Below are 26,722 nucleotides of genomic sequence, written 5' to 3' on the forward strand. Positions count from 1 at the left end.
AGATTATATTGAGGGTTGAAAGTTTGGCCGTGTCTGACATAACTTGCGGAATGTTATGATATATATTTCGAGCGAAATGTAAACTTTTCCAATCGAAATTTAAAATTATGCTACGCCAAAAATGTTGAAAGACAAAAATTAAAGGGGCCAAAATTAAAGACCACTCCGAAATAGGGGGATTTGTACGAATGACCGAAATCGTTTTAGTTTTTGTCAAAATGTGCCATGGAGTTATTTTTCATTTTTGGAAATTTTAGTTTTTATTTCGAAAGCAGAGTTTGATTTGTAAAACAAAAAAAATTATTTGTTTTTGATATAGCTTCTCCTAGAATTTTGAAATGCAAAACAGGTTTTGTACATTTAAAAATCATTTTGGACTCAACAACCCCACTATTCTGAAATTCCCTGAAAACTTAACAATTAATTCTGTTTTGTTAACTCAAAATGATTTTTTTCGCAACAATTATTGAGAGAGAGAGACTCATTTTAACTTTGATTTTTATTACCATCATCCAAAGGGGAAAGAAATAAACAAAGAAAGTAATTACCAGCAGTAACACAAACTTGAAAGTAATTCCCAAGTTCAATCCGAACTATAAGATTTTCAACGTCATAAATTTATTTGTAATCACAATAGCCAAAATCTCTCCTAAAGAATGAGTCTACCAAGTATTTATTTTTATTACATCTCTATTTCAATCAACAAAGGAAATAGCTACCAACAAGATTGTGTGGCGGAGCGGCAAGAACTTCTTCATCTTTAATCAGAGATTTCGTTTTAGAATTTTAATACGAGTAACGGACACCTACCGGGAAAACATATAGAATGTAGAATCCTACCTAGAAAAGGAGACAAGTCAATTCTTGAGAATAATAGTAAACCATCTTATGCAAAGAAGAAATAAGAAGTCGTATTCTTTGAAGGAATCAATATTTTGCTCAGCTTGTTACAAACAATCCATAAACTTCGAAATATGGTAACCTTTGCATGAATCATAGTAATGACTCCAAACATCTTCTAACAAATACTTGAAAATCGTACAACTCCTTAATGCTCATACCAAAAGGTCTTCATTTTTAATTGTTTTTTTTTTTAAATATTTAAAAGTTCTCATTCCAGTAAAACTTTTTTGGTATAATAAGAAACAATGCTATTGTAATTAGTAAAGAAGAGAGAAGCCCCACAACAACACAATTTAGCACTAATGTAAATTCCATTTATTGCCTAATCTCCCCCCCACCCCCCCCCCCCCCCCCCCCCCCCCGACTCAAAATCTCAAGGCAATACATGTAATGCGATGAAACAGATTTTTATCTGGCCCTTCACACAAGAAAATGTGCATACTTCATTATTTTACATTAGAGTTCTGTTAACAACATACAGCAATAAATACACATCAAAAAGAAGAAATGAAAAGACACACAGGTACCGTCAGAGCTAAATACAGATTGACATACAGGATACATAATCACACAAATCTATTAAATGGTTTCCTCCCAGCTACACTGGGCGTCGAAACAGCAGAACCCACACTCATATAATCCCCCATAGAGTCATGATCCTTTACAGAAGCAGCATCACCGCCAGACCCTTTGTTCCACTTGACGGACCCAGTAGTACTTGGAGTCAAAGGAAACGATAATCTCCTCCTTGAGCTGTTTGATGGGGTACCTGTGTTACTCTCTTCACGAATGGTTTTTCCTCTGAATTTAGCTTGGGCTGAGATGGTCGGCGACATGTAACTTCGACCTGAAAAAGGAGGACAGCTTGTGAGGCTGTCGTCGTCCTTCATGGAATGATTGAAAGGGGAACTAGCACGGCGTCTTGAGTACTTTGATACACTCGAGCTGCTCATTGGTGATGATGTTCTTCTGGGAGTATGCATTAGTTTGCCCCTTAATGGAACTGCAGACTTAGTTGACCTTGGTGTAACTGATTCATGACTGTCATAATCCAAATGGAAGTGTCTGAAGTTATGACTTGGACGCCATGGACTTGGCTTGTGTTCTGATGTTGCCCGTGATGGTGTTAGATGGACGTCTTTCGCAGCAGATTGGCTCTCGGAATCATTTCCTGGAAGTAGCTGGCGGTCCAACCAGTTCCAACACCATGGAATTTCTCTGGCTCGGATGTCCACAGCTGATTTGGAGTTGCTTCTCCGTGACTGAAAAAAGAGGCATGCAACATGGTAAGCCGTTCATAGGGTTAACAGAAGTATTGAGTTTGCCAACACGTCTTACCCAAGAATAACAAACAATGATCAGTACTTTGGACCAATGTGATATAATGTGTTTTACCTCGATCCTATTGCCAGAATCACTAATGGGAAGTTGAAATAACAAATGACATTGGTGGTAATTTGCACAAGTGCATTTTGTTTGATACGTCTTTGAAGTGCAAAGTCACAGACTTAAGTATTAGTCAAAACCAACAAGACAAACAAACAGAGAGATTATTATCATGTACTTTGCACCAGGATTCATATTATATAAAAGACTTGGTAAGAAAGAAAACTGTTAAGAGAATAAACAACTTGACGACAAACAGCGGGGAATTGTTATGCTGCACTTAGTACCAGGATTTGTATAACATAAAAGAAATGATAAGCAAGAGAATCGCTAAGAGAAAATATCTAAGTAACTTGGCATGTCCACAGGTTGCACGAAATAGAATGATGAATTTCTGGAATTATCAAAACACACAGTGGTTATCCCTTTGTCACCACAGATTCTTTTTGATGAAGGTCATAAGTCTAATGTACCTGGTGAGAATGTGCATAGGTCATTGCTCTCTCCCTCTTGATGGCTGCCTCCACTTTTTCCCGCCGCCTTGCGTCTACCTCATCTTTAGTTAGCGTGCTATTATCCCAATCATCATGGTTACCTGCCTCAGTCTAAACCAAAATTTCCTTTTTAACATCAGACGTAATTCAAAATATGTTTGAAAGGAAAAAGAACTTTAATTCGATAACTCTCATATCCTTACACCACAATATGTGTACAAAATGAAATTCTAGAACCTAAATTGGCATCGTTGAAGAAGCTGCATACCATCTTTGACCAGTGGAAGAATTCATCAATTCTTTCACAAGATAATTAAGGAGCAAAAGCACCAATAATGAGGAAAATCACACAATTTTGAATCAAATTAAATAAACTAAAGAATAGGCAAACAATGCCTCCAACTTACTAGCTGCGTCCATTTGCTTAGGGTGCTCTCAACGTCTTTATCCTTCATGTAAGCTTGACTATGGAGTGTCTGGAACATCTGAGTCCTCCTTGACTGAATTTGCATTTGAACCCTACTTAGAAGCTGCATTTTTTTCATGGCATTTACCGTCTGCCGCTTTGCACTTCTGCTTTTGACCACTCCTTGAAGTCTTGCTAAACCACTCAAAGATCTGATACATTTCTTTGCCTGTAAAGCAGAGCTCATTCACATAGGACATGTAAAATTTGTTAGCAATTGATACACTCTCTCTGGGAACCAAACACTTCATGTCCCATCAATGACCTGCTCTGGAAAGGGGAGAAAATGGGAAAGGACTCTAATGGTTCTTTTAAAGAATCTTTGTATGATGCAGTGAACTTCTATCTTTTACCCCTACTAGAACAAAGACAAGGCCAGTAACAATGATTACACAAAATTCTATATTGTTTTCTTTGACATAAGAAGTTTTTTCTAACAAGTTGATTTTTCTTTTTGATCAAGTTTTAAAAAATTTAAAAAAAAAAAAAAAAAACTTTTTCTAACAAGCTGATAAGAACTAAATTACTCAAATTTTCAAGAAACATCTCACAGATGAATGCAGAGTCTGCATTTTCCATGGTTCAGGAGTATAATTCAGACGTTGATAATAACTACTCTAGCAGTTAAGTCATTTGGACCGGAAATGGGTGATAACTCACTAGTTTCTTGAAAACAGCGTAAAAAGATTAGGGGTCTCAATTACTTTTACAAGAATATTGATCTTTGTTTTTTTTTGAAAACCTGTTTGAGATAATCTGCAAGTTAATTTATTTTTCTCAAAGTTTCAAAAAGAAAAAAGGAGTTCTCAGACAAGTAAAATGGCCTTCTTTATTAATCAGTTAAATTTGTCTATTTCATAGTCAATCTGCTAAAAGATATAGTGGAAGGTATGAGGATCTCGGGAACCTCAAAGGAATTGTGAAGCTTAAATGGTCAAGTCCAACTATCACAAAGAAAAAAAAAATCAATGATAAAAGATCAAAAGATTTCTGCAGATCAAGTGGAAATGCAATAATAAGATCCCAATCGTGGTAGAAATAACTTCTTAGGTAGAAATGCACCCTGAGACCACTGAATGAACTCATACACACTTTAATCAAAGGGCTAGAAATTTGTTTACCTATTAACAGTTCTCTAACACACAGTAGGGAATTTCTCCACACAAAAAGCAACCAAATCTTAGACTAAGACTGCCACAAGTCTTTAACAAAGCGCAAAGCTTATCAGATAATTGATTTACTCGTTCAGCTTGATGCTCACCTTTGTTAATAACAAATAGTTGCAGCAGACATGGAAATGATTACTTGGCAGGCTAATTAAAATTGTTTCAACAATGACAGTTGTTATCCGATAAATCATGAGTTTGCAATAACATGACCTATAACTTATCACTCAAGATCTAACCAGCTCACAAATATAAGCACTCCCTCTATTTCAATTTGTTTGCCTTACTTTCCTTTTTAGTCTGTTTAAAAAAATGCCACTTTCTAAATTTACACCCAACATCTTACATGGCATATTTAAGACCACAAGATTCAAAGAGTGTTTTGGTACATTACACACATCTTTAGTTTAAGACCACAAGATCAAAAGTCTTATTTATTTTCTTACACTGCGTGCCGAGCCAAACTAAGACAAACAAATTTAAATGGAGTAGTATTTTAAAGGCTATTTTCAGCCAAACATTGCAAAAAGGAGTTATCTTGAACCTTACCATGTGACGTCTGTAGGCTGCCTGTATCTTGGTTGCTGAAAGATGGAGCGTCAAAGTTGGTTCCGGTCTGTCAGCATAGCTAATCTCGTTGCGGTTCAAACTCAGCTCAGGAATCTTTGGAGAAGGGGCACTAGGAGAGGTAGCCTTTGGAGAAGCTTCCCTAAGAGAGGTAGCCTTTGGAGCAGCTTCCCTAGGAGAGGTAGCCTTTGGAGCAGCTTCCCTAGGAGAGGTAGCCTTTGGAGCAGCTTCCCTCGGAGAGGTAGTCTTTGGAGAAGCTGCCTTAGGAGAGATGACCCTTGGAGAAGCAGCCCTCGGAGAGGCGATCCTTGGAGAGGCGATCCTTGGAGAAGTGGGACCAGGAGATGTAGCCCTATAAGAAGTCCGAGGAGATGCAGCTCTAGGTGAGTTGATTCCTGGAGAAGTTGGCCTCACAGGGAATTCAGATGGAATGCCAGATTGTTCAGAAGGCCTACTAGCAAGTAGTTTATGATCATCAACTTCCCCCAGTATTTTCTCAATACTGCTTGGTTCTCTGAACAGGAATGATTTGAACTCTCCATGGCTCAGTAGTCTACGACCCCTCTTCTTTTCCTTAGCCTTTTTCTTCGCTGATCCCTATAACAATCATCCAATTTAGCTAAGGTTTGTATCACAATGTTTGAATCATAGATATCCAGTAAGTTCTTCCCCAATCCTTCTTTTTTCCCAATAAGGTAGTTCTTATTTGTTCAGAAATATTTAAGAAAATCAAGCCAAAGCAGGATTTCTCTAAAAAGTTCACCCTTGGTCCCATTTTTATAAAACACAATTCAACAAGTTTAAGAAGTTAGACTGACTTAAATAGGAAAGAAGAAAACTAAATCAATTATTGAATCAGTTTTTTACTTTACAAGCTAACAACCTCTGGGACAGAAATAAGTGATGAGAATATGAAGAAACCAGACTTTTTTGAACTTACATAGGCAGATTTCTTCTTGGAGTTGCATGTAAAAACCCTTTTGAGGGCATAAAACCAACTGCCTTTTTTCCCCATGTTTCTAGCATTTCTGTGTCATCCTGAAGAAAAGGAAAATTAACTTAATTGTCATTTTCAAAACAAAAAAGAAAACTTAATTGAAACACATGTAGTGCCAAAGCAACATCATACTTCTATTGTATTGAACAGAACTATTCTAGAATGAAATCCAAATGGAGGCATTTTGAGCCTTTCAAGGAAAAGGCAATGCAAGTGTTCCAAGAACATAGATCGCCCATCTAAAACGAAATACACGAAAAATTTGCAAATCGTCCAATTTACTCCGTTGGTTCCTTATTGATAAGCATCTTAAGTGAAATCATGGTATTTAAATAAGATTTTTCGGTAAGTTCAAATTTGAAGTTTGCACACCCGCAAGGGTGGCTCAGTTGGTTGAGCATGGGACTTTCATAATGAAGGTCTCAGGTTCGAAACCCCCTGCCTACGACAGCAGGAGCTGGGTTTACCTTTTACGCACCCGAAGGGTAGCGGCTGCGGGTTCCCATGTCATCAAAAAAAAAAAAAAATGGAGTTTGCACATTTAGCTGCTGCAAGGTGATCAAAGGGAGAGGAAAATTATTCACCACAAAGAAATGGGAATATCTTTCTCCCTCTCTCTTCATTTTTTCAAAGAGGTCAAAACCAAAATAATGAAAAGGCAAACAGGGAAATGAAATTTTCAGGTCCCTTTAATTTCTTTGGTTGATATTCCATTCTTTAAGTTGTCTTTCAAATTCAACCTTCAAGAATCAGAAGGCATCAAACTAAAGCATAATTTTTTAACTAGCAAAAACACATAACACACACACAAATTCAAGTCATCTATCATCCAAATGATTTCATAATACTCTTTCTTTATTTTTTTTTATTTTTTTGTTTTCTCTTAGCTGCTTGATTTCAAGCTTCTTCAAGATGGTGATGAGATAAGAGAAGAGTAACAACACAAGGGGGCAAATAAAAAGAGATAACTTTATTACAGTAGATATTAGATGCTTGCTAAAATTAAAATCTTAAGGATGAAGTATGTTATTTTGTCGTTATTTCCTTGACAATTACGAAGAATGTAACAGACAAATAATTTTTATACAAATTATAAAAGATTTTTTTTTTTTAAAGAAAAAAGAATGAAATAACAAACCCACAAATTCCACTGTACATATAAACACATACATACACACACAGTGAGCAGAAAAGAGGTAAATCAATTATAAGTTCATAAAGGAGCTACCAAAGAAAACAAAACAAGGGTTTTAAGAAGAATCATCGTTAACCAGAAAAGGAGTAGATTTTTTATTTTTTTTGAATTTCCCTTTTTCCCAACAAAAAAAAAAAGTCATTGGAAAAACAAAAAGCTCACTTTTTTTTTTTTTTTGCCCTAAAATCAACATCCAAACTCCCAGAGTGTACAGAATCCTTATGATATGACACAAAAAGTAAGTTAACTTCTCAAAACAAGAAGTGATATTGTACCTCAAGTTTATTTTCAGGCAATCTTTGAGAGAAAGCTGAAATGAAAGCCAAAAGGCAAGTTAGGCAACTTCAAGAAGAAACCCAAAAGCTACCAACCCTTCTCTCTTTATCTGTTTAGAATCTTTGGTTTTCCCACTACCATTAAACTCCTAGTGCTCCTTTTAGACTTTTTGATGCTAACTACAGAAGAATCTGCTTCCAGGATTTATTAACCCTTTTGTTTTTGTTGTTTTTTGACTTTTCTTCCCCCTCCCCCACTACCTTTTTTTGTGTGAATAAGCACGCTGTTAATTTTCTAAAATTTAATAAACAGAGATAATTCATTAATAGGAGTAACTGATACATTATAAATTGTAGTAGTAAAAGTAATTAATTAGTCGACATGACCCTAACATCTTAATTACTTTAAAAAAACATTAATTAAAAGATTTTATCCGTTTTAATTTATATGTCAAAAGCAGTCTATCTGCCTCACAAACACAGTTTTAAGAGGTGGGAGCGCGAGGTGAGGCATTTTAAGAAGCATAAGCCCCGAGACATGAGGCGTAAGTCCATGGATCTATGGGGCTTATGTCTCATGTATCTTCAATTTTATAATTTTATTACTAAAAAATAAGCAAAAGTAAAGTTTTCATTAAAATTCTACAAACAAATTCAAATAAATCAACAATAATATAAAAAGAAATCATTTGAAAAAGACAACAACATAAAAAATGATAATATCTTAGATAATCTTTAAAATGAAATCTTTATTCACTTCATCATCAATTTCCAGATTTATTAGTGCTTCCCGACCTCAACTAGTGTTTGCATTGACTTTTATTTGAATATACAAAGAAGGAGAAGGACATTGTAAGAGTAGTGACAACAAATGGATAAAATTACTTCAAGGACACAGTGATACAAAATCTCTATCATATCAATTTTACGCATAATCATCTAAAAAAATATTTATGGCAGTGTTATTTTTTATGCGAATTGCTTTTTTTATTTATATATTTTAGGAAAAATCAGTACAACATGATAACATAAAGTATAAATATCATTGTACCAATAATAAAGATCATAATTTATAGAAAAAGATACTTTTAAAATAATAAAAATCAAACTTAACGCACTACGTGTACGCCTTTACGCCCGGGGCTTAAACTTTTGCGCCCTGGACTTACGCCTCAAATTCTAGGACGTACTCCTATGAATCTACACCTTTCATTTATGCCCCGGAGCGTTTTTGGTACGCCCTTCCCCGAGGCTCGCTCCGCCTCGGGACTCGCCCCGAAAATGCCTCTGAAACCTATGCTCACAAAAAGGCTAGACCTGTTTATATTCTGTCATCTTCAGATTCCACTTGTGAGATTACACTGGGTACGTGACTTCGTTCAACCCCTGTTTAAATTTTAACAATTTAAATTAATTGAATAACTCGCATTTTAATACTTCCACGGTTTCAATTTATGTAAACATATTTTCTTTTTAGTTAGTGCCAAAAAGAGTGGCCCTCTTTTTAAAATTTAGAAAAAAATTCACTTTTTAAAATGATATATGGCTACACAAATATTTATAACATGTTATAAATCACAAGTTTGAAAAGGCTTTTTTCTTTCTTAAACATTGACTCAATCAAATAGATTCACACAATTGAAACTGAGGAAATATTATTTAAATGACGTTTGTTCATTTTATGAATCAAATTAACATTTTAAACTTTTTATTAAGTAATAATGTCATAATAGAGATGTGAAGCCTTTTTTTAAGTTAGTTTTAGAGGTAGGGGAGGTTGGCCACTATGTCAGTCAATAATTGGTGATCCAGCCTCAGCTACAACGGATAGGTTTGGTACTTTTTATCAATATATATTTCTTTTCGAATACTGTATTATTTTTTGTCATGACAACATTTGGGGTGACAATGACTGTGATATCACGGGAGAAGGAAACAAAACATAGTACAATAACGTAACACAAAGACCATAATACCGCAAGCTCCTAAAAAGAGACATAGCACGGGATTTTGTTAACTCTCGACAAATCACTATTACTTGTGCACTTAAATTTGTAATCGTTAATACTCTGTCTTAATTCTGAGGTCAGTTCTATGTTTGGAAAATACAAATCAATTTTGCTACATAAATAAGTAAGACGTGATCCCTCCTTTTTCCCTCAAAGCCTGCCTGCCCTTATTGCTGTTTTTTTTCTTCTTTAAAATTAAGCTTAATTTACTAACTCAATTTTTGGCATAAGACACTTCCTAGTAGAACTGGCCGTCACGATAGCCCATGTTTGAAAAATATTGCAGCATTTAAAATCTACAAATTACTACTTTCAATTTATGGATGGCATTGTATGCTTAAGTAGTTTAGAGGTCTCCGATCACCTTAATTTTGTCAAGACTCAAGCAAGATTTGGCACTACGGTTCTCATTTTTTTTTTATTTTTTTTTAAATTTATTTAATCTTGTTGCTCCTTTTAACAAGTACAGATAAACTTTTATCATTCACACCTTAAGAAATGTAAGACAAACAATTAATTTTGTCAAGACTCAAGCAAGAATTGGCACTACGGTTCTCATTTTTTTTTTAAAAAAATTATTTAATCTTGTTGCTCCTTTTAACAAGTACAAATAAACTTGTATCATTCACATCTTATGAAATGTAAGACAAACAATTAGATTGTTCCTTGTGGTTCTGGCAGTAAGTATTTACTTTCACATGTTACATCATATAAGACAATTTAATCTAGCAATTAAAAATAGAAATAAAAATACTATAATCAATTAATTATAATTAAATGATAAATGTGTATATAAAATACATTTATCATGCATTTATTGATATAAAGTAAACATTAAATATGAACAAGTATATACGGTTTGATTTTCTGGCTCGATCTCAATGACACATGACGAAATAAAACATTAGTTTATGCATCAGTGTAAAACAATAGAAAAGTCTGTACCAAAAAAGAATTTTCAAACTCCTTTTAATCAACTAGTCTATTAACACGACTCATTTTAATGCAAAATGGTACCATTAAAAAATTTAATATCATTTTAATGCAAAATGGTACCATAACAAATTTAATATCATCATTTCAGTATCTTTAACAATTGAAATATTAAAGGATGTACTAAGTTTAAGTAAAATGGCCATATTATTACTACTTTATCTGTTTCATTTACTTGCCAGATTTGCTAAAAATAGTTATTTAAAAAATACTTGTCGTCTTAGAAAAAAGCAAGAAAGAATTAATTATTTTGTTTTTAATGTTATCCTTAATCAAATATATGTGGAGATATATTAATAAATAAATAAATAAATATAATTCAGTTAAATCATTTTGTAAATTATTGTTAGCATGAAAAAAAAACAGAGTTGACAAGTTTAAGGGACGTGGGAGTACCAAACAAATTTCAAATGAAGAAAAGAACTCAGAATTAGAGCTGGTTGACCTTCATTTATTCTATTTGTCACCTCAAAACTTTATTAAGATATGTTTGAAAGCAAAAGGGAAGAAAAAGGACACTTGCCTTTGATCTTATTAGAAAGCAACGTGCTCAAGGATTATTGTGGTTCATTAGTGAGGCGTGGATCCGATATGTAATATCAATATTCACGTGAAATTAATATTTTTTGTTCAAATCATATATATGTATTAAAAATTTATTAAATATTTGATTCTAAAAGTAATTATATATTATTGTATATTAATTTGATGTCGTTCTATGAATCTATAAATTTCAAAAGGCTTAATACATATGTAACCCTTTAAACTCGTTAGAATTTCGTTAGACACTAGAAGTAAGTCTTGTTCCAATTGAAATCTCGACTCTTAATAAAGTGTTCTAATTTGACACTTTCAGTTTAAATTTTAATAAAAAAAATTATGTGTGTTCTTCATTCGTCTTTTAGGTAGTTAAGTTGACCACATAAAATAGGTCATCTTCTTTAGTTATGCGCATCAATGTCTCAAGTAGAATATGCCTAGGTTTTACGGCTTGTTGAGGCGATTATATATAATTAAAAAAGATAACATATTTTATGTAGTTAACTTAAATAACTAATAATAGATGAACGAAGACACTCGCAAAAAAAATAATCTAAAATTTGAAATAAAAATATCTAATTGAAATACTTTATTAAGAGTTGAGGTGTTCAATTTAATTTGAGAGTCCATAAGTGATATCCTAGAGCCTGTTTGGATGGGCTTATGCCTATAAGCTGTTTGCAGCTTATAAGCTAAAAAAAATAAGTTGGGGTAGTCTAACTTATTTTTTTTGGCTTATAAGCTGCAAACAACTTATAAGCTGCTTTAGATAAGCTAAGTCAAATGGGCCCAATTATTTTTTTGAGCTTATTTTAAGCACAAAATGACTTTAAGCTGGCCAGCCAAACACTCAAAAAAACTGAAAACAGCTTATAAGCTAACTTATAAGCCAATCCAAACGGGCTCCTAACAAGTTCGAGAGAGTATCTATGTATTAAAGTCAATTCTAAATCTAACAACATTTCTTGCTATATATTCATCCATTTGCATCAGCAATGCCTTTTTTTTTCTTTGGTTTGGTTTTGCTCATGTCGTGTCATGTCAGATGAAAGTCAAGTAGGTTTGGTGGATGCAGCACCTAACAAATATATTGGTCAACTTCATCCTTATAATACACACAGAGAATCCTAGAAGTTTGTCGTTCTTAATTTCTTGGTATGAAAATGACTTTTTTGAGAAATGATATATAATTGTCTTAAAATGGTGAATTTTAATGTTAGATGTGTTTAGCTAAGCAAAAAGGGCCACAAGTTAATTAAGAGAATGATTAAATAGAATTAGGAATTTAGTATCAAAAGATTTTCTACTCCATTTTCATTTCATAGCGAACCGCCCGTACATATTCAATACGTGTAGTTTATTATTTTGGCTGCATAAGCAGAGGCGGAGGTTTAGAGTTCTAATTTTTTAAAGTTAATGGATTCTAAATTAATAATTTGTATTAATACAAATATATGATTCGGACCAAAGCTACTATGTTCAGCCGAATTCACCCCGAATGGCTAGCTCCGCCAGCATAAGTCAGATCACCTTCTTACATGATATTGGCTTTTCGTTGAACTTATTGATGACACTCGATAAGAATTTGAATATATATTGTCATAAACATTAGTGATTTTTGTTGATGCTTTAAGAAGAGCCTTATAATTTTCATTATCACTATTTTTTCTTTTGTAAAGTTGTGAAATTTTCATAGAAACAAATGGACAAAAGTGTCATCAAGGGACACAAGCCATTAGGCAACACCATTTAGGAAAGAACCTAGACATACTCAAATGGCTATATGGCAAATTAAGTGGACATAAAGAAAGTAAAAGTAAACTTCAATCTTCCTCAGCCAAAACCATTCTACTTAAAGGACTTGGCCCAAGCTTTTTTCTTCTTCTCAAAGAATTTCTTCTCCTAATAACTTCCATTTGATTCCTTCTCCTAACTTGCATCATTGCTTCTTCTTCAATCACAAATCTCCTCATTAACACATCATCATTCAAAGATTTTCCTCTGAAAATTTTCCTCCCTTCCAAGCTCATCCTTCCACTTGGAATTCTTTCTTGTGAAATAGTCGTTGGCTTTGTTCTAGAATTATAATAACTATTACTTTTTCTTGGTGGAACAACATGCTCTGCTTGAAAGACTTCTGTATAGGAAGAAATTGGCGCACATAAACAAACTCTAGTGAAAGAAGTTGCCACCCTTAAGGAGGTGCATCTTCTTAGTTTTTGTCTATCGGAATTTGTGGTTGAAATCTCTCTTGATGACTTAGAAATGCTTCTCCATAATGTAGGATTTGTTGTGGGAATTTCACTTGGCTTGGGAAAGGTTCTCCATAGAGAGGCCATTTCCATTGCCTTTTGGTACCAAGCCTTCCTACAAAAACATATAGATATAAATCTATTGAGTTTAAGCTCTGTGTACAGTCAGTGTATATAGTTTTTACATCACCACGTTAAGTTCACTTAGAAGAATAGGTAAATCTTCATAGTAAACCTGATATGGTAACATGAAAAATAGAAAACTAACCTGCTACAACCGATTAACTTGACATGATAATGTAAAAATTCTTTATATTGTCAGTGTATAAAAATTAAATCCAACTTTTACATATTTGTAATAACTATTTATACAATTACACTACTTAAAAATATAATCACAACGTTGTAATAACTATTTATACAATTACACTACTTAAAAATATAATCACAACTATCAATGGACAATAGTTAGTATGGACTGATAACCAAAGAAGTACGGCAAGTAACCTGCTATAACTGGTTTATTTTTTTAACAGTCGTATGTACAAGTTAAATTCATATTAATAATAATTAAGGTTATCCTCTTCAAGTATTAAAAAATACCACAGAAAAGACATCACAGATGGGAATATAAAGTGAACCTTGAACTAATATACTCTTTTCAGCTTCTTCTGGTCAGAAGCATGGAACTTCAATTTTTCAGATTCTTCACTAACTAAACAGTTGACATGCCAAGGTTGACTTTATGAAAAGGTGGATAACCTTTGAATGTCATGAGAAAGAACAGAAATGCCACGAACTAAATTAAATCAAAGTCAATAAAATTCCTTAGACTGAGCCAAACTCTGAAAAGGACTAAGAGCCCGTTTGGATTGGCTTATAAGTTGCTTATAAGCTGTTTTCAGCTTTTTTGAGTGTTTGGCTGGGCAGCTTAAAGTCATTTTGTGCATAAAATAAGCCCCAAAAAATAATTGGGCTCGTTTGGCTTAACTTATCTAAAACAGCTTATAAGCCAAAAAAAAAAAAAATTAGTCTGCCCCAACTTTTTTTTTTTGACTTATAAGCCGTTTAAACAGCTTATAAGCTGCTTATTTTAAGCCCATCCAAACAGGCTCTAAGACTTCTAGTTGATGGAAGACTAGAGAGTCATGTTGAACAAGTCTTTGGGGATACGTTGATTGATTTATAGCCCGTTTGGCCAAACTTATTTTTCTCCAAAAGTAATTTTTTTTTTCAAAAAGTGCTTATTTTAAAGAAAGTGAGGTGTTTGACTAAGCTTTTGGGAGAAAATAAGTACTTTTGGGGAGTATCAGAAATAGTTTTTCAGAAGCTAAAAAAAATAATTTTTCCCCCGAAGCACTTTTTTGAAAAGTATTTGGAGAAAAATATACTTAAAAGCACTTTGAAAAGCTTGGTCAAACGCTAATTGTTTCTCAAAAGTGTTTGTTAAACTAATTGGCTAAACACAAACTGCTTCTCACAAAAATCACTTTTTTAGAAAACACTTTTTAAGAAAAAAAAATTAAAATAAACTGATTCTAGAAGCTTAACCAAATAGGTTATTAGTCTTTAGCAAAAAGTTAAAGGTCAAGAAATTGAATTCATTGACCTCAGAGGCGTGAAACCCATTCCATGTTTAGGCTTCTGATATGGGCCTAAAGTGTACTGGACTAACATGGAGAGGCAAAGTGGCTATACTGAAAATTGGGTCATTAGTTGAGGTAGATGGCCCAACTAGCAGGCAGTGGAAAACCTAGCAAGTTTTTTCATCGCTTGTACTCTCTCCATTCATTTTTACTTGTCCACTATATTAAAAATAAATTTTCACTTTTACTTATCCACTTTAGCATATTAAGGAAAGACAAACTTTTTTTCCTTCTTTTACCCTTAACATTAATTACTCCTTTTCAAATTTTTCTCCAAGTCTAATGAGATTATACACCAATTAATATGGATATTATATTAAAATAGATACTTCATTTATTAAATCTTAAAGGACATGCAAAGTCAAAAGTGGACAAATAAAAATGAACGGAGGAAGTACTTTTTCAGGATTGGTGTTTAAATTTTGTTCCTGTTAACAAGATTGTACAAATATAAATATCTATCAGGATTTTCACCATCTTCTTCTCCATCATTTTCCTTTGCTTTTTGCAAATATTATGAGCACATACCTAAAATTAAAAAAAGAATGAGATATATGTTGTAGAAAATTGAAGATTGTTTACTTTTATTTGTGGTTGGAATTGAATAGGTAATGTTTGATTGAACTTGCATTGTCTATGGCGAATGATTTGGATTGGTTTAATAGAAAAACACCATTGTTGGTGAGATTACGCATTGAATTTTTGATAGTAAATCCAGAATCAAAGAAGTCTTTGTGATTGTTTTAGAAAAAATGAAATAAAGATATGGGCCATAGTAAATAGGAGAGAACATTAAATTTAATTCTTCGTTTTTACAAAAACTTTACAAAAGAAATAGGAGTATGCTCGTGATACGTTCACTAAAAACAAATCCCTTTGTAGCCAAGCATCACACAGAGGCGATCTCAAACATAACAATACAATATTTTTCAAGAAGAACTTAATTTGAAAGCCATATTTTGATCTGGACATTTTCGAGATGCCGCTAATAACCAATGAATGGCAAGTGCTTTTCTGCGAAAGATCAAGTTGGTGAGCCGTGTGATGGGGAACCTTCACGCATGGTTTAGAGAGCACTGAATTAGAATGAGAGGTTTACCACCACATCATCGGCCTATGTGTCGATCTATACCCATGATTTACCGTTATTTTACTTTACACGTTTTGAATAGGCGCACATCCTCATAGAGCGAGGGGTAGAAAAGATCAATGAAAGACCACAGTGCGAGCTAACAGATCTATCGACAAGTTCTTGACTTTTGGAATCAACTAATGTTGGTGTTGTATTAATGGACGATGAATTGTTGATACAAGAAGGAAGTTGTGTAAAAACAACGGGACATCAGGAAGGAGAGGGTATTCTAATTTCATAACCAAAATAGATTGTGGAATGAGCGCAACTTGGGCTCAGGAATGCACAGCTCTAGATCTCTCGCAGGAGAGAAGTCAAGAGAGCCAGACGAGTAACTCCTCTCCCTGTCACATACTGTTTGGTCCTACTATTTGGAGGTTCGGATCCTTCTGTCCATAACACACACACACATATAAGAATGTAGTTTGTTTTTTAACAATGTTTTGTCCTGACCCATTATGAGTTTTTTCACGACTGAATGTAGGACATATATTTGAATTTCACTAGAGTTAGTAAGGAGCTTGCTAGACAAACCTTATCGACTATCTGCCATGGTTAAATCACAAGAAAGAAAGATGGCAGCGTAGGGTAGAGTAGATTTGACGGTATTCCACAAGGCTATCCGAGTTCACATGTGTTCTTGCTTATCCATTTCCTCATTAAGATGGAGTTGGTGTTCAGTGTACCCACTTACTCACTCGTTGAAGAGAAGAATAGATCCATCGGGTCGGGGGGGGGGGGGGGGGGCTGGGGTTGACTAACCGTTTGAAAGTGTTGAGCTTGATTGTTGAAGGAGACAAAGTGGATTTATAATTTTTTGAATGTTTGGGTTGAATCTACCATTGAGAATTATTGAGATTGACATTAGAACGTTGATATCAAATTTGGAGTTGATTTGAGCCAATTTGGGTCAATTTTGCAGCAAAAACGTGTAGGTGAAACTTCTCAAAAACTTTTGATGATTCGTCAGGAATTGTAAATAATTAATTTCAAGATATGACACAATTTGCACAAAATTCTTGTTAAACGTCATGACTTAAGACAAACTCATCTATTAGAAACTCCTGGTGATCCGCCAAGATAATTTGGGCTAAACTCTTGGTGATCGTCATGATTTGTGGCAACCTATCCATAAAACAATCCTAGTGATCCGCTAGGACAATTTGTACTAAACTCTTGGTAATCACGTGATTTGTGGCAAGCCCATTCATTAGAAACTCCCGATTATTCGCCGGGACAATTTATACTAAACTCCTAGTGATTCGCCATGACTTACATCCATCCAAACTTCTGGCAATCTGCTAAGCCCTTTGCAGTCAAATTTTGACCCAAAAGTGATTTTTGCTTAACTTATTTAAACGGGTCTAATACTTAAATAGTAGCACAAAAATCACCTATTCCTGCAAATTACGGAGAACCTAGGCTATTATTATTGGTCATCTCCTAAAGACTATAATCATATAAATTCAAACTTTAAGGGTTAAAACAATAATTTTATATATTATAATTTGAAGTTATTCAACTTGGAATTGCTTTCTACTAATTGCAACTTCGTCTCGTTTCACTTTGCATATTCAGCTCTCAAGTACTTCGCTAATAATAGATTAAATATTTTTATTAGAAATCTAGTTTGATTTATAAGTAGATAAGTAAATAATTACAACAACAACAACAAAAAAATCAACACCCGATGTTTGTGATGAATGAAGCAAAATTTACTTTGAACAAATTAAAGTGAAAACATAAGTAATTAGTCAAAATTAAGTTATAAAGATAATTAAAAACACATAATGAACATATTGCTTTAAGGGTCCGTGGCATTTTGCACCCTTAATGTGTGCTCTTTTTTTCAACTTGCACCCTATCCTATTTTTTTTTATGATTTAAACCCCAATCTCTTTATTTCCTTGCAAAACAATAAATTCACCCTTTTTATAAATTTACCATGAGGGCAAAATAGGAATACAAATAATATATCTTTTTTTCCTTCAATTTATTTATTTTATTAGAACTGCAACAACAATAAATTTTATTTTCAAAGCTCTTTTTTATTTTTTTATTTTAAGTGATATTTCTCTATCAATAGTTGCTAAACATTTGGAGTTCTTATTGTTACAAGTTTGTCGCTTTTCCTTTATAATTTAATTACTACTAATTTATAAAGGAAAAACGACAAACTTGTAACAATAAGAACTTCAAATGTTTAGCAACTATTGATAGAGAAATATCACTTAAAATAAAAAAATAAAAAAAGAGCTTTGAAAATAAAATTTATTGTTGTTGCAGTTCTAATAAAATAAATAAATTGAAGGAAAAAAAGATATATTATTTGTATTCCTATTTTGCCCTCATGAAAAATTTATAAAAAGGGTGAATTTATTGTTTTGCAAGGAAATAAAGAGATTGAGGTTTAAATCATAAAAAAAAAAAAAATAGAGTGCAAGTTGAAAAAAAAAGCACACATTAAGGGTGCAAAATGCCACGGACTCTTGCTTTAATGCATAAATATCTTACTAATGCAATATATTCAACAACTTTATTGAGAATCAATATGCCCTAATCCACGAGCCAATCGCTCCTTGGCCGGCTGCCACTAGTACTATTTCTCTAGGGAGTAACATTCTCTTTGAAAAGATGATATTTATCGTACAAAATTTTAGTGAATCAATGAGCTTCACCGAATAACAAGATTCTCCATTTTATTAACTACCTGGAACTGTAAATTTCGTACAATACTAATAACCTCAATTATATAGAAATGCAATTCTCTATAAACTCGTTAGGGGGTTTAATTTATATGCACTTGACTATGAAAAAGTGAAAATCAAACAAATAAGACATACAATCTATTACAACTGTACAACAAAATAAATTATAGTAATCCAAATTACATTGATAGTGTAAAGAATTTTATTATGTCAGCTTGTCAATGCATATAACTTAAATCTTATATACTTCATGTAACTTTAAAGAAAGGAAAGGAAGAAGAGAAGTTACCTTGCTTGTGAAGAGTTCTTTGGATCTTGCATGAACAAAGAAGAAGATCAAGATATGGTGTGATATTGAAATAAAATATATAGAGAGCTTTCAGAGAAAACAAGAAGATGAAGAAAGTTCTTCTCATCTGTAATTGTACTACTACTACACTATACTATGACTCCCCTAGTATTAAAAAAGGAGTATTAATGATAATCAAACTTTTGCTTAAATTACAGAGAGTTTCTGAAAGATGGGTTGGCAACTTAGAGTCTGTTTGGATTGACTTATAAGTTATTTATAAGTTGTTTTCAGCTTTTTTTTGAGTGTTTGCTGACCAGTTTAAAATCATTTTGTGCATAAAATAAGCCTAAAAAAATAATTGAGTCTGTTTAACTTAGCTTATCTAAAGCAGCTTATAAGCTGAAAACAGCTTATAAGCCAAAAAAAAAAGTTGGCCTACCCGAACTTATTTTTTTCTTGGCTTATAAGCTGTTTCCAGCTATAAGCTACTTCTTTTAAGCCCATCCAAACGGGCTTTTAGACCTTTCTTTTTCTTTTTCTTTATTATAACGCTCTTCCTTTTTTGCTTTGCTGCAGGCAAATGATTCTTGCTGACATTCAAATTTCAAAAGTGCAAAGTGACACTATTTGATGGTTGCTTTTCTTTTTAATTTTTACCCTTCAAAAATTTGACATTTAGACTGATGGGTCATTTTTTAGGACCTCAATATCAGATCATCTACGTTAACCTGGGACCACATAAGTGAGAAATAACATTTTAAGCATCACTTTCACAAAATTCTTGTATGGGCGAAAGAGAGAAAGCAAATTGCATAAGAAAGAAATTTTCTTAAGGGTACATACAACGAATAATATGGCAAATTTAGTTCTTAGGTTCTCTAAAATCAATTGTCTTCCACGTTAAGATAATAGTGGTCGAAGCACTTATAATTTGGTACTAATGTAAATTTAGCGAAAGATAAAATATAATGAAAGGAAAAACTTATATAAGTAAATTAATTGGGATTATGTTTTAATCATGTTAATATGTGTACACAAATTATATACTATCTTGGAGTCTTTTAACCTATTAGAGATTTTTATATCCGTAGAAAATAGAGAGGATTTCTAATTTTCTTTGTAATTTTTATTTTTATTTTGAATATGTTGATATGAGATGAATTTAAATAAGAAAATATCATTAGTGAGAATTTATATACTAACTGATTCTAACTTATTTGAGATTGAAAAGTCCAAATTATTGTTGCAATCTAATTGTTGGTATATAATTGGTATATCGGCTCACGAAATTCGTCTCGAACATAGCAGACGCTTCAAAAAATAATTGTGTTGCCACCCATATTATTCGGTACTTATGGCAATCAAAGTTTATTGATTTTTTGTGTATACATCTTCAAAGCTACGAGTAAATATACCTAACCGACAAGTAGACGGACAAAGGCACTAGGACAGCTTTCACGCCGTCGCTTCGCCATCTCGATACTCGTCCACTTGTTAGGATCAAAAATCAAATGTCTGCCATTTTCATACTCATCCTGACGTCCACTTATGCTACTAAGTGAGAAGAAAGGAAACTTAATTTATATGAGTCCAAAAGATTTCCTCCTAGAAAAATATTAGCCAAATATGAGAGATATTTTCTAGTTTCCAGTGAAACGCAAAGAGAACTCATTCTTCCTTAACTAAGTCAAAGAACGGATTTGTACTATCCGTTTATATTTTTCTTTTGGTAGAAGAAAAAATCAGATTATGGTAAATGTATTGCCCTTCCTTAAAAGAATTAACTGTGGTAAGAAAATCAGGACAGACACGTAACAATTATCCTCTCCTCCTTAACCTGAATGTTCTGACATAATAGATTTCATCCACCTTCTTCACATAATATTCAATGGGTTGAATCTCTATATCCTCCACATAAGTCCTCGATAGGTTAAACATCCAAATCTCCCCCATAAATTTTTTGTCTCCACATAGAATTATAATCCAGACAAACTTCTCAAACAAATATCTTTATTACTGTGAAATACGTTGCAACTAGAATTGAACCAATCCTGAACCTATTTTAGAATCTCACTCTGGTACCAATTGTTGAGATAAAATAACCCAAATATATTCTCTAAAATTGTGTAATATTGTCAATTTCGGGCCGAATCTGCACAGTTTTCTCCAAAAGAGCGCATACCATTAAGAGTATCATTGCACATTATATTTAGCTTCTCTTTCTTTTCAGCTACTAATACAAAACTTTGTTCGCACACCCAATAAGGCATGCAATTTCTTGATTTGTTTTTACATTTTTCAATTTTGATTTCAAAAAAATTGTCATTCAACTAGAATTAAACTAAATTTGGTTTGTTCGATTTTTCTCTTTTCTGTTCAACTTTTTCTTGTTTAAAATTTGGGTTATTCAATTGTATCACATAAGATAATATGAATATAAAATAATCAAAAAGTTACAGTTGAATGACAAAAAAGAATAACTATTATAAAGAATGAGAAGTTGTAATATCAAATTCTTAAATTTTTAAAATTCAATTCACATTTTCGAAATAATAGGCACAAGTGATAAGATAGTAATATATATTTGATGCGATAGTCAAACACTCCTAGTTTCCTATAAAAGAATAATGCAACAAGCTAATAAGAGTAAACTTGCACGCCTAACACTATAATCAAAACAGAATGTATGTATTGTTCAATGCTAATTGATTCCTTTACCGACCATATGCCAAGAATGAGATATGTTTTACATAAAATAATACGTGTATATATGCATTTTAAATTTTCAATTTTTTGGTTTCTATTTTTAAAAATTCGAAACCAAATTAATAAATCATTTTCTTAATCTAAATTGAATCGAAAAAATTAAAAGATCAAACTAAATAATAGAAATAAATTAATTCAATTTGATTTTTCGATTTAATCCCTACAATGCCCCCGAAAATTAGCCTCCTTTTGTTGAGGAATAGAAGTACCAAATCCATTACCATGGACATGATTTCCTTGGGTTCTCTATCCCTTCATAAGTATTTAGTTCTTCCTCATTCCCAAAACAAGAATATTCGAACATTTGAGCCCCTAAACTTCATGTTTCATGATCATTCCCCATCAGTAATTATTTATATGCTTCACTGCACCAAAAAAGCTCTTGGTAATAATCATGTCAATATCCTATTATATGATATGATTGGGAGCATGTACTTAAAGCCTGCTCTGTTTTGTGTTTCTCTTATGACTTTAAAGCAATCATCTATGTAGCTTTGCCCCTTTTATTTTCTATTGGGTAAATACTTGTCTTTCAAACCTCTGCATGTGTTTGAGAGGGCTTTAGATCAGATCAATTATCATGCTTTGCTTCCTTTTTTATTTGCACTTCCAAGTTCCAAATAGCCAAATCTCCGGCCTGAATCCGCTTCGTCAAAAAATCACACACTATAAATATGGTCAAATTCATTTTTGTGTATATCTAGCCGATGATAATCCGCTTAATTAAAAAAGTTGTACAAAGACTTATTTGGTAACTCGATCTTGTGTTCGATGTGTTATGCACATACAAATGTGGATCCAAAACTTAAAGTATATGAATTTCTATAACAATTTCAAATTAATTACTTAACATACAATAATAACTGAGTTCACAATCAAATATTTATAGATATTTGGTGAAACTTTTTCATACGTATACAAGATTTAAGCAATAGTTACTGAATCAGAGTGAAGCCATGAGGTACCCATTGAATCGGCCGCCATGCGCATACCCCCTTCCAACACTCTATCTCCATCCTTGTGTTTGATTAGTATGTTCTCTGCAATGACGAGGTTCAAAGTATGAGAGGTAACGTGACACTCATAAGGATAGATTTATAAGGACGGATTAAAGAGAAGGATGGATAAACTTTTATATTAATAAGTTTTGTTAAAAAGAGTGCACATGATACATTAAATAAGTTCCGCATGGAAACGTGAGAAGGGAAATATAACTCTATAAGACAAATACAGATTCATATGGTACGTCCGCATACCAATTTTTGGTTTATTATGACATATTTTAAAGGATAAATTCATGAGATTTTTTGGACCAAAACGACAATATTCAAACATTGATTTCTCAATATTTTTGAAATAGAATTTATATATTTAAAATTTGTAAAAAACATACTATTTACATATACAATTTTATAATTAAATTTATTTAAGAGGGACACGAGTGTGGTGATGGTGAATAAATTAAGTCGCCAAAATGGATGACATTATGATTCCTTTTCCTTGGTGGTGTTAAATCAATGAACCCAAAAGCTGATGCAGATGTCAAAAGACAGTATGATGACTTGTACTTTTATTAGGTATTGCCATTAGCTCTAAAGTAACCATTAAAAATTCCAAGTAAGATCACTTATCACAAAACATTACTACTAAAAACATAAAGAGAATGAAAATGTAAATAAAGATGACAATTCTTTTTATAGTGTCATAGTAGCTATTTAAAACAAGGAATAACCATATTCTTTTACACAAAAATAGAAAGAAGTTAGACGTAATTACACCCTTTTCTATTTTTAGTTTTTTAAACTCTACTAAGGCACCAACAATGAGATTAATTGAGGAGGTTCTAACAACAAGAAAGCTTTATTCCATTGTGAAACTATAATTTGTTTGTTTGTTTGTTGGTTTGTTTGGAGACCAGAAGGGAAATTGTCTTCATAAAAGGAATTATATCACTATATATTGCTGAAGAAGAAATGAACAGAGAAATTCTCTGTGTTCGCAAATCATAGACCATAAAAAAAGTGAAGAATATGATGAGCTCTTGTCTCTCTCTTTTCTTTTTTCATTTTTGCTTGATAAATAATATTACGGGGTAAATTTGATCTTGAACTAAGGCATTTGCCATTTTCTTCCATGTATATTAGGGGATCATTAATTTTATTAAAAATAAGTTATGCCAGCTAGATAATTCGTTTAGCCAGCGCAAATTAGTAGTAGTGGATTATAATTCAAGATTGATATCTGTTTTCTCTTTTCAAATATGAACCTAGAGTTTGACTCCAAAGAGAGGAAAAATTGTGATAGAAAAGTGAAAACTACCAATTAATGTAAGATCCCACATGTATGCAGGATTTCAGGTTATCTTTTTTTCTTTTGGTCAAGTTAGTTCAGGACTGGACCACCAAATCTTGGACTAGCTCTTATGATCTTTCATTCTTTGTTTTCCTTTTCAGAATTTTGCTATATGTGATATCATTATCCATGTTTCATCTTGTTTTTCAAGTCATTTTCTTTTGACCTCCTCCCCCAACACACACCCAAACATATGAAATCAATGATGGTAGCAACATAGGTGAGTGGGCTTAATTAGCTTAGACAAGTCTAAATAAACATGTGTAACAAATTATGTTAAAATAATATCCACTAGCAAACATTATCACAAAGATGTAGGTTTGGAAAAGGAAGTAGTATATGTTACTCTATATAGTAAGAGTATCTATATCCCTGTAAATTATCTTCACATAAAGGGCCAGCGTGTATTTTGAAGAACATCTAATTAATCAGCAGTCCTAATCAATTCATTAAGTGGTCGTTTGGTTTGAGGTCAAAATAGTCCCGGGATTACAATCCCGGGACTAATTTATACAATCTGTTGGTATTATTTTATACCATCTGAAAGATGGTATAAAATAATACCAGTATAAGTGGGTTAAGAAGGTATAAGTTGAGTTATTCCAGCACTAATTTTTATACCACGTTTGGTACAAGGTATAAAATAATCCCGGGATAAATCTATACCTTATACCAAACGTGGTATAAAAATTAGTACCGGCATAACCCATGTTATACCTTAAACCAAACGACCACTAAGGGTCGTTTAGGTATTATATAATCCACGACTTAGTAATATAGGGATTGTAATGCATGGATACTAATATATGGATTGTAATGCAGGGTTAGTACTGTAAGGATTATAGTGCATAGATTATCTGATATTGAATATTTGGTTTGTTGTATTAAACAACTTAATTTTGAACATCGTGAGGGTATTTTGTCACTTTAGTTGGTTTACTCAATGTATTGATAACATCCGCATTCTTAATCCACATTTTATTCCACATAAAATACTAGATCTAAGTTCCCACATAACTTATGCAAGTATTATTTTACGAGGAAGACAAAAGATACTCCTTCCGGATCAAAAAAAGAGTTCACTTAGCCTTTTTTTCTTGAATTAAAAAAAGAGTCCACTTAGTAAATCAAGAAAGAATTAACCTTGTTTTTCCATATTTGCCCCTATTAAGTGTTATATGATCAAATCACAATGCCTATTTAATTAGGGTTAGTTTAGTCAAATTACCTATTTTTGTCTAGGAGTTAGTATTTTTTTAAGAGGTGTGCAAATTAAGAGTGTGCAAATGGCTAAGTGTACTCTTTTTTTTGGTCTGGAGGGAGTAGCAACCAAACGATATATAAAATAATGTTGGATTTTCTCTAAAGATTGATTCCCTCAACCAATATAATCAACCAAACAATGTATAAAATAATGCAAAATTTTATATCATGACTAATTCTTTGTATAAACCAACCAAACGGCCCCTAAATGTCAAACACAAGACCACTGGTGAAGTTAAGACATTTTGTCAAGAATGTTCAACTTGACCACCATTAGTCAACTATAGCTCCATGCAAGAGATGTTCCCGGATTCTCATTCCTTTCGCAATCTGATAATCTGCTTTGAGCCCCTGACTAATCCATTATAAGGGGAAGTACTCTGATCCATAGCAGGATGTTTTCTAGGCACGAATATCAAAAACCTCTGAGTAAAGGTAAAGAATCTTATCCATGCCATCACAACACTTAGTTATCCAACATCGTCATTCGTGAACCAAGCATGGCCAGAAAACAAATCCTTATTTGACATATTCACTTTTTTCCCACACTTCCAAAGGACATGTCTCACCTTTTTTGTTGAATCTCCAATTTGTATAGCTGCTGCTCCGTCACATCTACAGAAGACAAAAGTCCTACTGCATGCACTTAGTTTAATTTTTATGTGCTTCAGATGGTGCATATATATATAAAAAAAACTCCAACTGATACTTTTTCTCCATTGCAAGCAGAGAATGTAGGAATTTTCGTATGTACACAGGTACATCACATGACAACAAATTGGCTTATATCCTCAGAGGAATAAGAGAACTTTATCGCATTTTTTTTGTCATTATTATTCATGTGTTCATGTTGGACCTTCAGCTTATGGTCCTGACTACGTGTCTAGTTCAATTTCATTTTTTTGCACGGATTTCCCTTTGAAGGCGCTGGTCGTTAATTTTTGCCCCTCAATTGTTGGTCTTTAATTTTGCCCTTCCCTTAAAAAAGTGGCTAAAAATGTCCTGATGTTTTGGGTTCGAACTCTCGTTCAGTGAAAAAAAAAATCACAAGATAAGACTTCTCGAAAATTCTTATAAGGCAAAAGTTTGCCTTGCAAAATTTTGCAAGTTAGAATTGTTTTTTTTTTTTTTTAAATTCTGCTGGAATTCTATAAAAGTTAGGCCTTCGAATAAGACTAATTTTGCTACGAAACTCTGCCTTGCGATTTTTTTTTTAATTGAGCAAGGGTTTGAACCCAAAACCTCGGGATATTTTAGGCGAAGGGCAAAAATTAAAGACCACTCCCGAATAAGGCCAATCGTGCAAATTTCCTGTTCAAT

General features: G+C 32.9%; 2 protein-coding genes across 3 annotated transcripts; both read right to left on the bottom strand.

The window, feature by feature from the left end:
• Window positions 1-1,322: 1,322 nt before the first annotated feature.
• On the bottom strand, window positions 1,323-7,684 carry LOC132643347 (protein IQ-DOMAIN 14-like). The gene is made up of 6 exons (XM_060359919.1): window positions 7,450-7,684; window positions 5,923-6,020; window positions 4,965-5,579; window positions 3,191-3,418; window positions 2,763-2,894; window positions 1,323-2,165 (listed from the first exon to the last, which is right to left on the bottom strand). Exons 2-6 carry the CDS (start codon window positions 5,995-5,997, stop codon window positions 1,470-1,472), a joined length of 1,746 nt encoding a protein of 581 aa, XP_060215902.1. The 5' UTR covers window positions 5,998-6,020; window positions 7,450-7,684; the 3' UTR covers window positions 1,323-1,469.
• Window positions 7,685-12,617: 4,933 nt separating this feature from the next.
• LOC132615076 (uncharacterized) lies at window positions 12,618-19,262 on the bottom strand. Of its 2 annotated transcripts, XM_060329721.1 has the most exons (3): window positions 19,019-19,262; window positions 15,364-15,417; window positions 12,618-13,358 (listed from the first exon to the last, which is right to left on the bottom strand). In XM_060329721.1, the coding sequence occupies exon 3, from the start codon at window positions 13,334-13,336 to the stop codon at window positions 12,815-12,817; it is 522 nt and encodes a 173-aa protein (XP_060185704.1). In that variant the 5' UTR covers window positions 13,337-13,358; window positions 15,364-15,417; window positions 19,019-19,262; the 3' UTR covers window positions 12,618-12,814. The 2 variants fall into 2 exon arrangements, with proteins under 2 accessions (XP_060185704.1, XP_060185643.1); XM_060329660.1 differs by lacking the exon at window positions 15,364-15,417.
• Between the last annotated feature and the right edge of the window lie 7,460 nt (window positions 19,263-26,722).

The sequence above is a fragment of the Lycium barbarum genome, chromosome 1 (genome assembly GCF_019175385.1).
Source record: "Lycium barbarum isolate Lr01 chromosome 1, ASM1917538v2, whole genome shotgun sequence".
In the NCBI taxonomy this organism is placed as follows: domain Eukaryota; kingdom Viridiplantae; phylum Streptophyta; class Magnoliopsida; order Solanales; family Solanaceae; genus Lycium; species Lycium barbarum.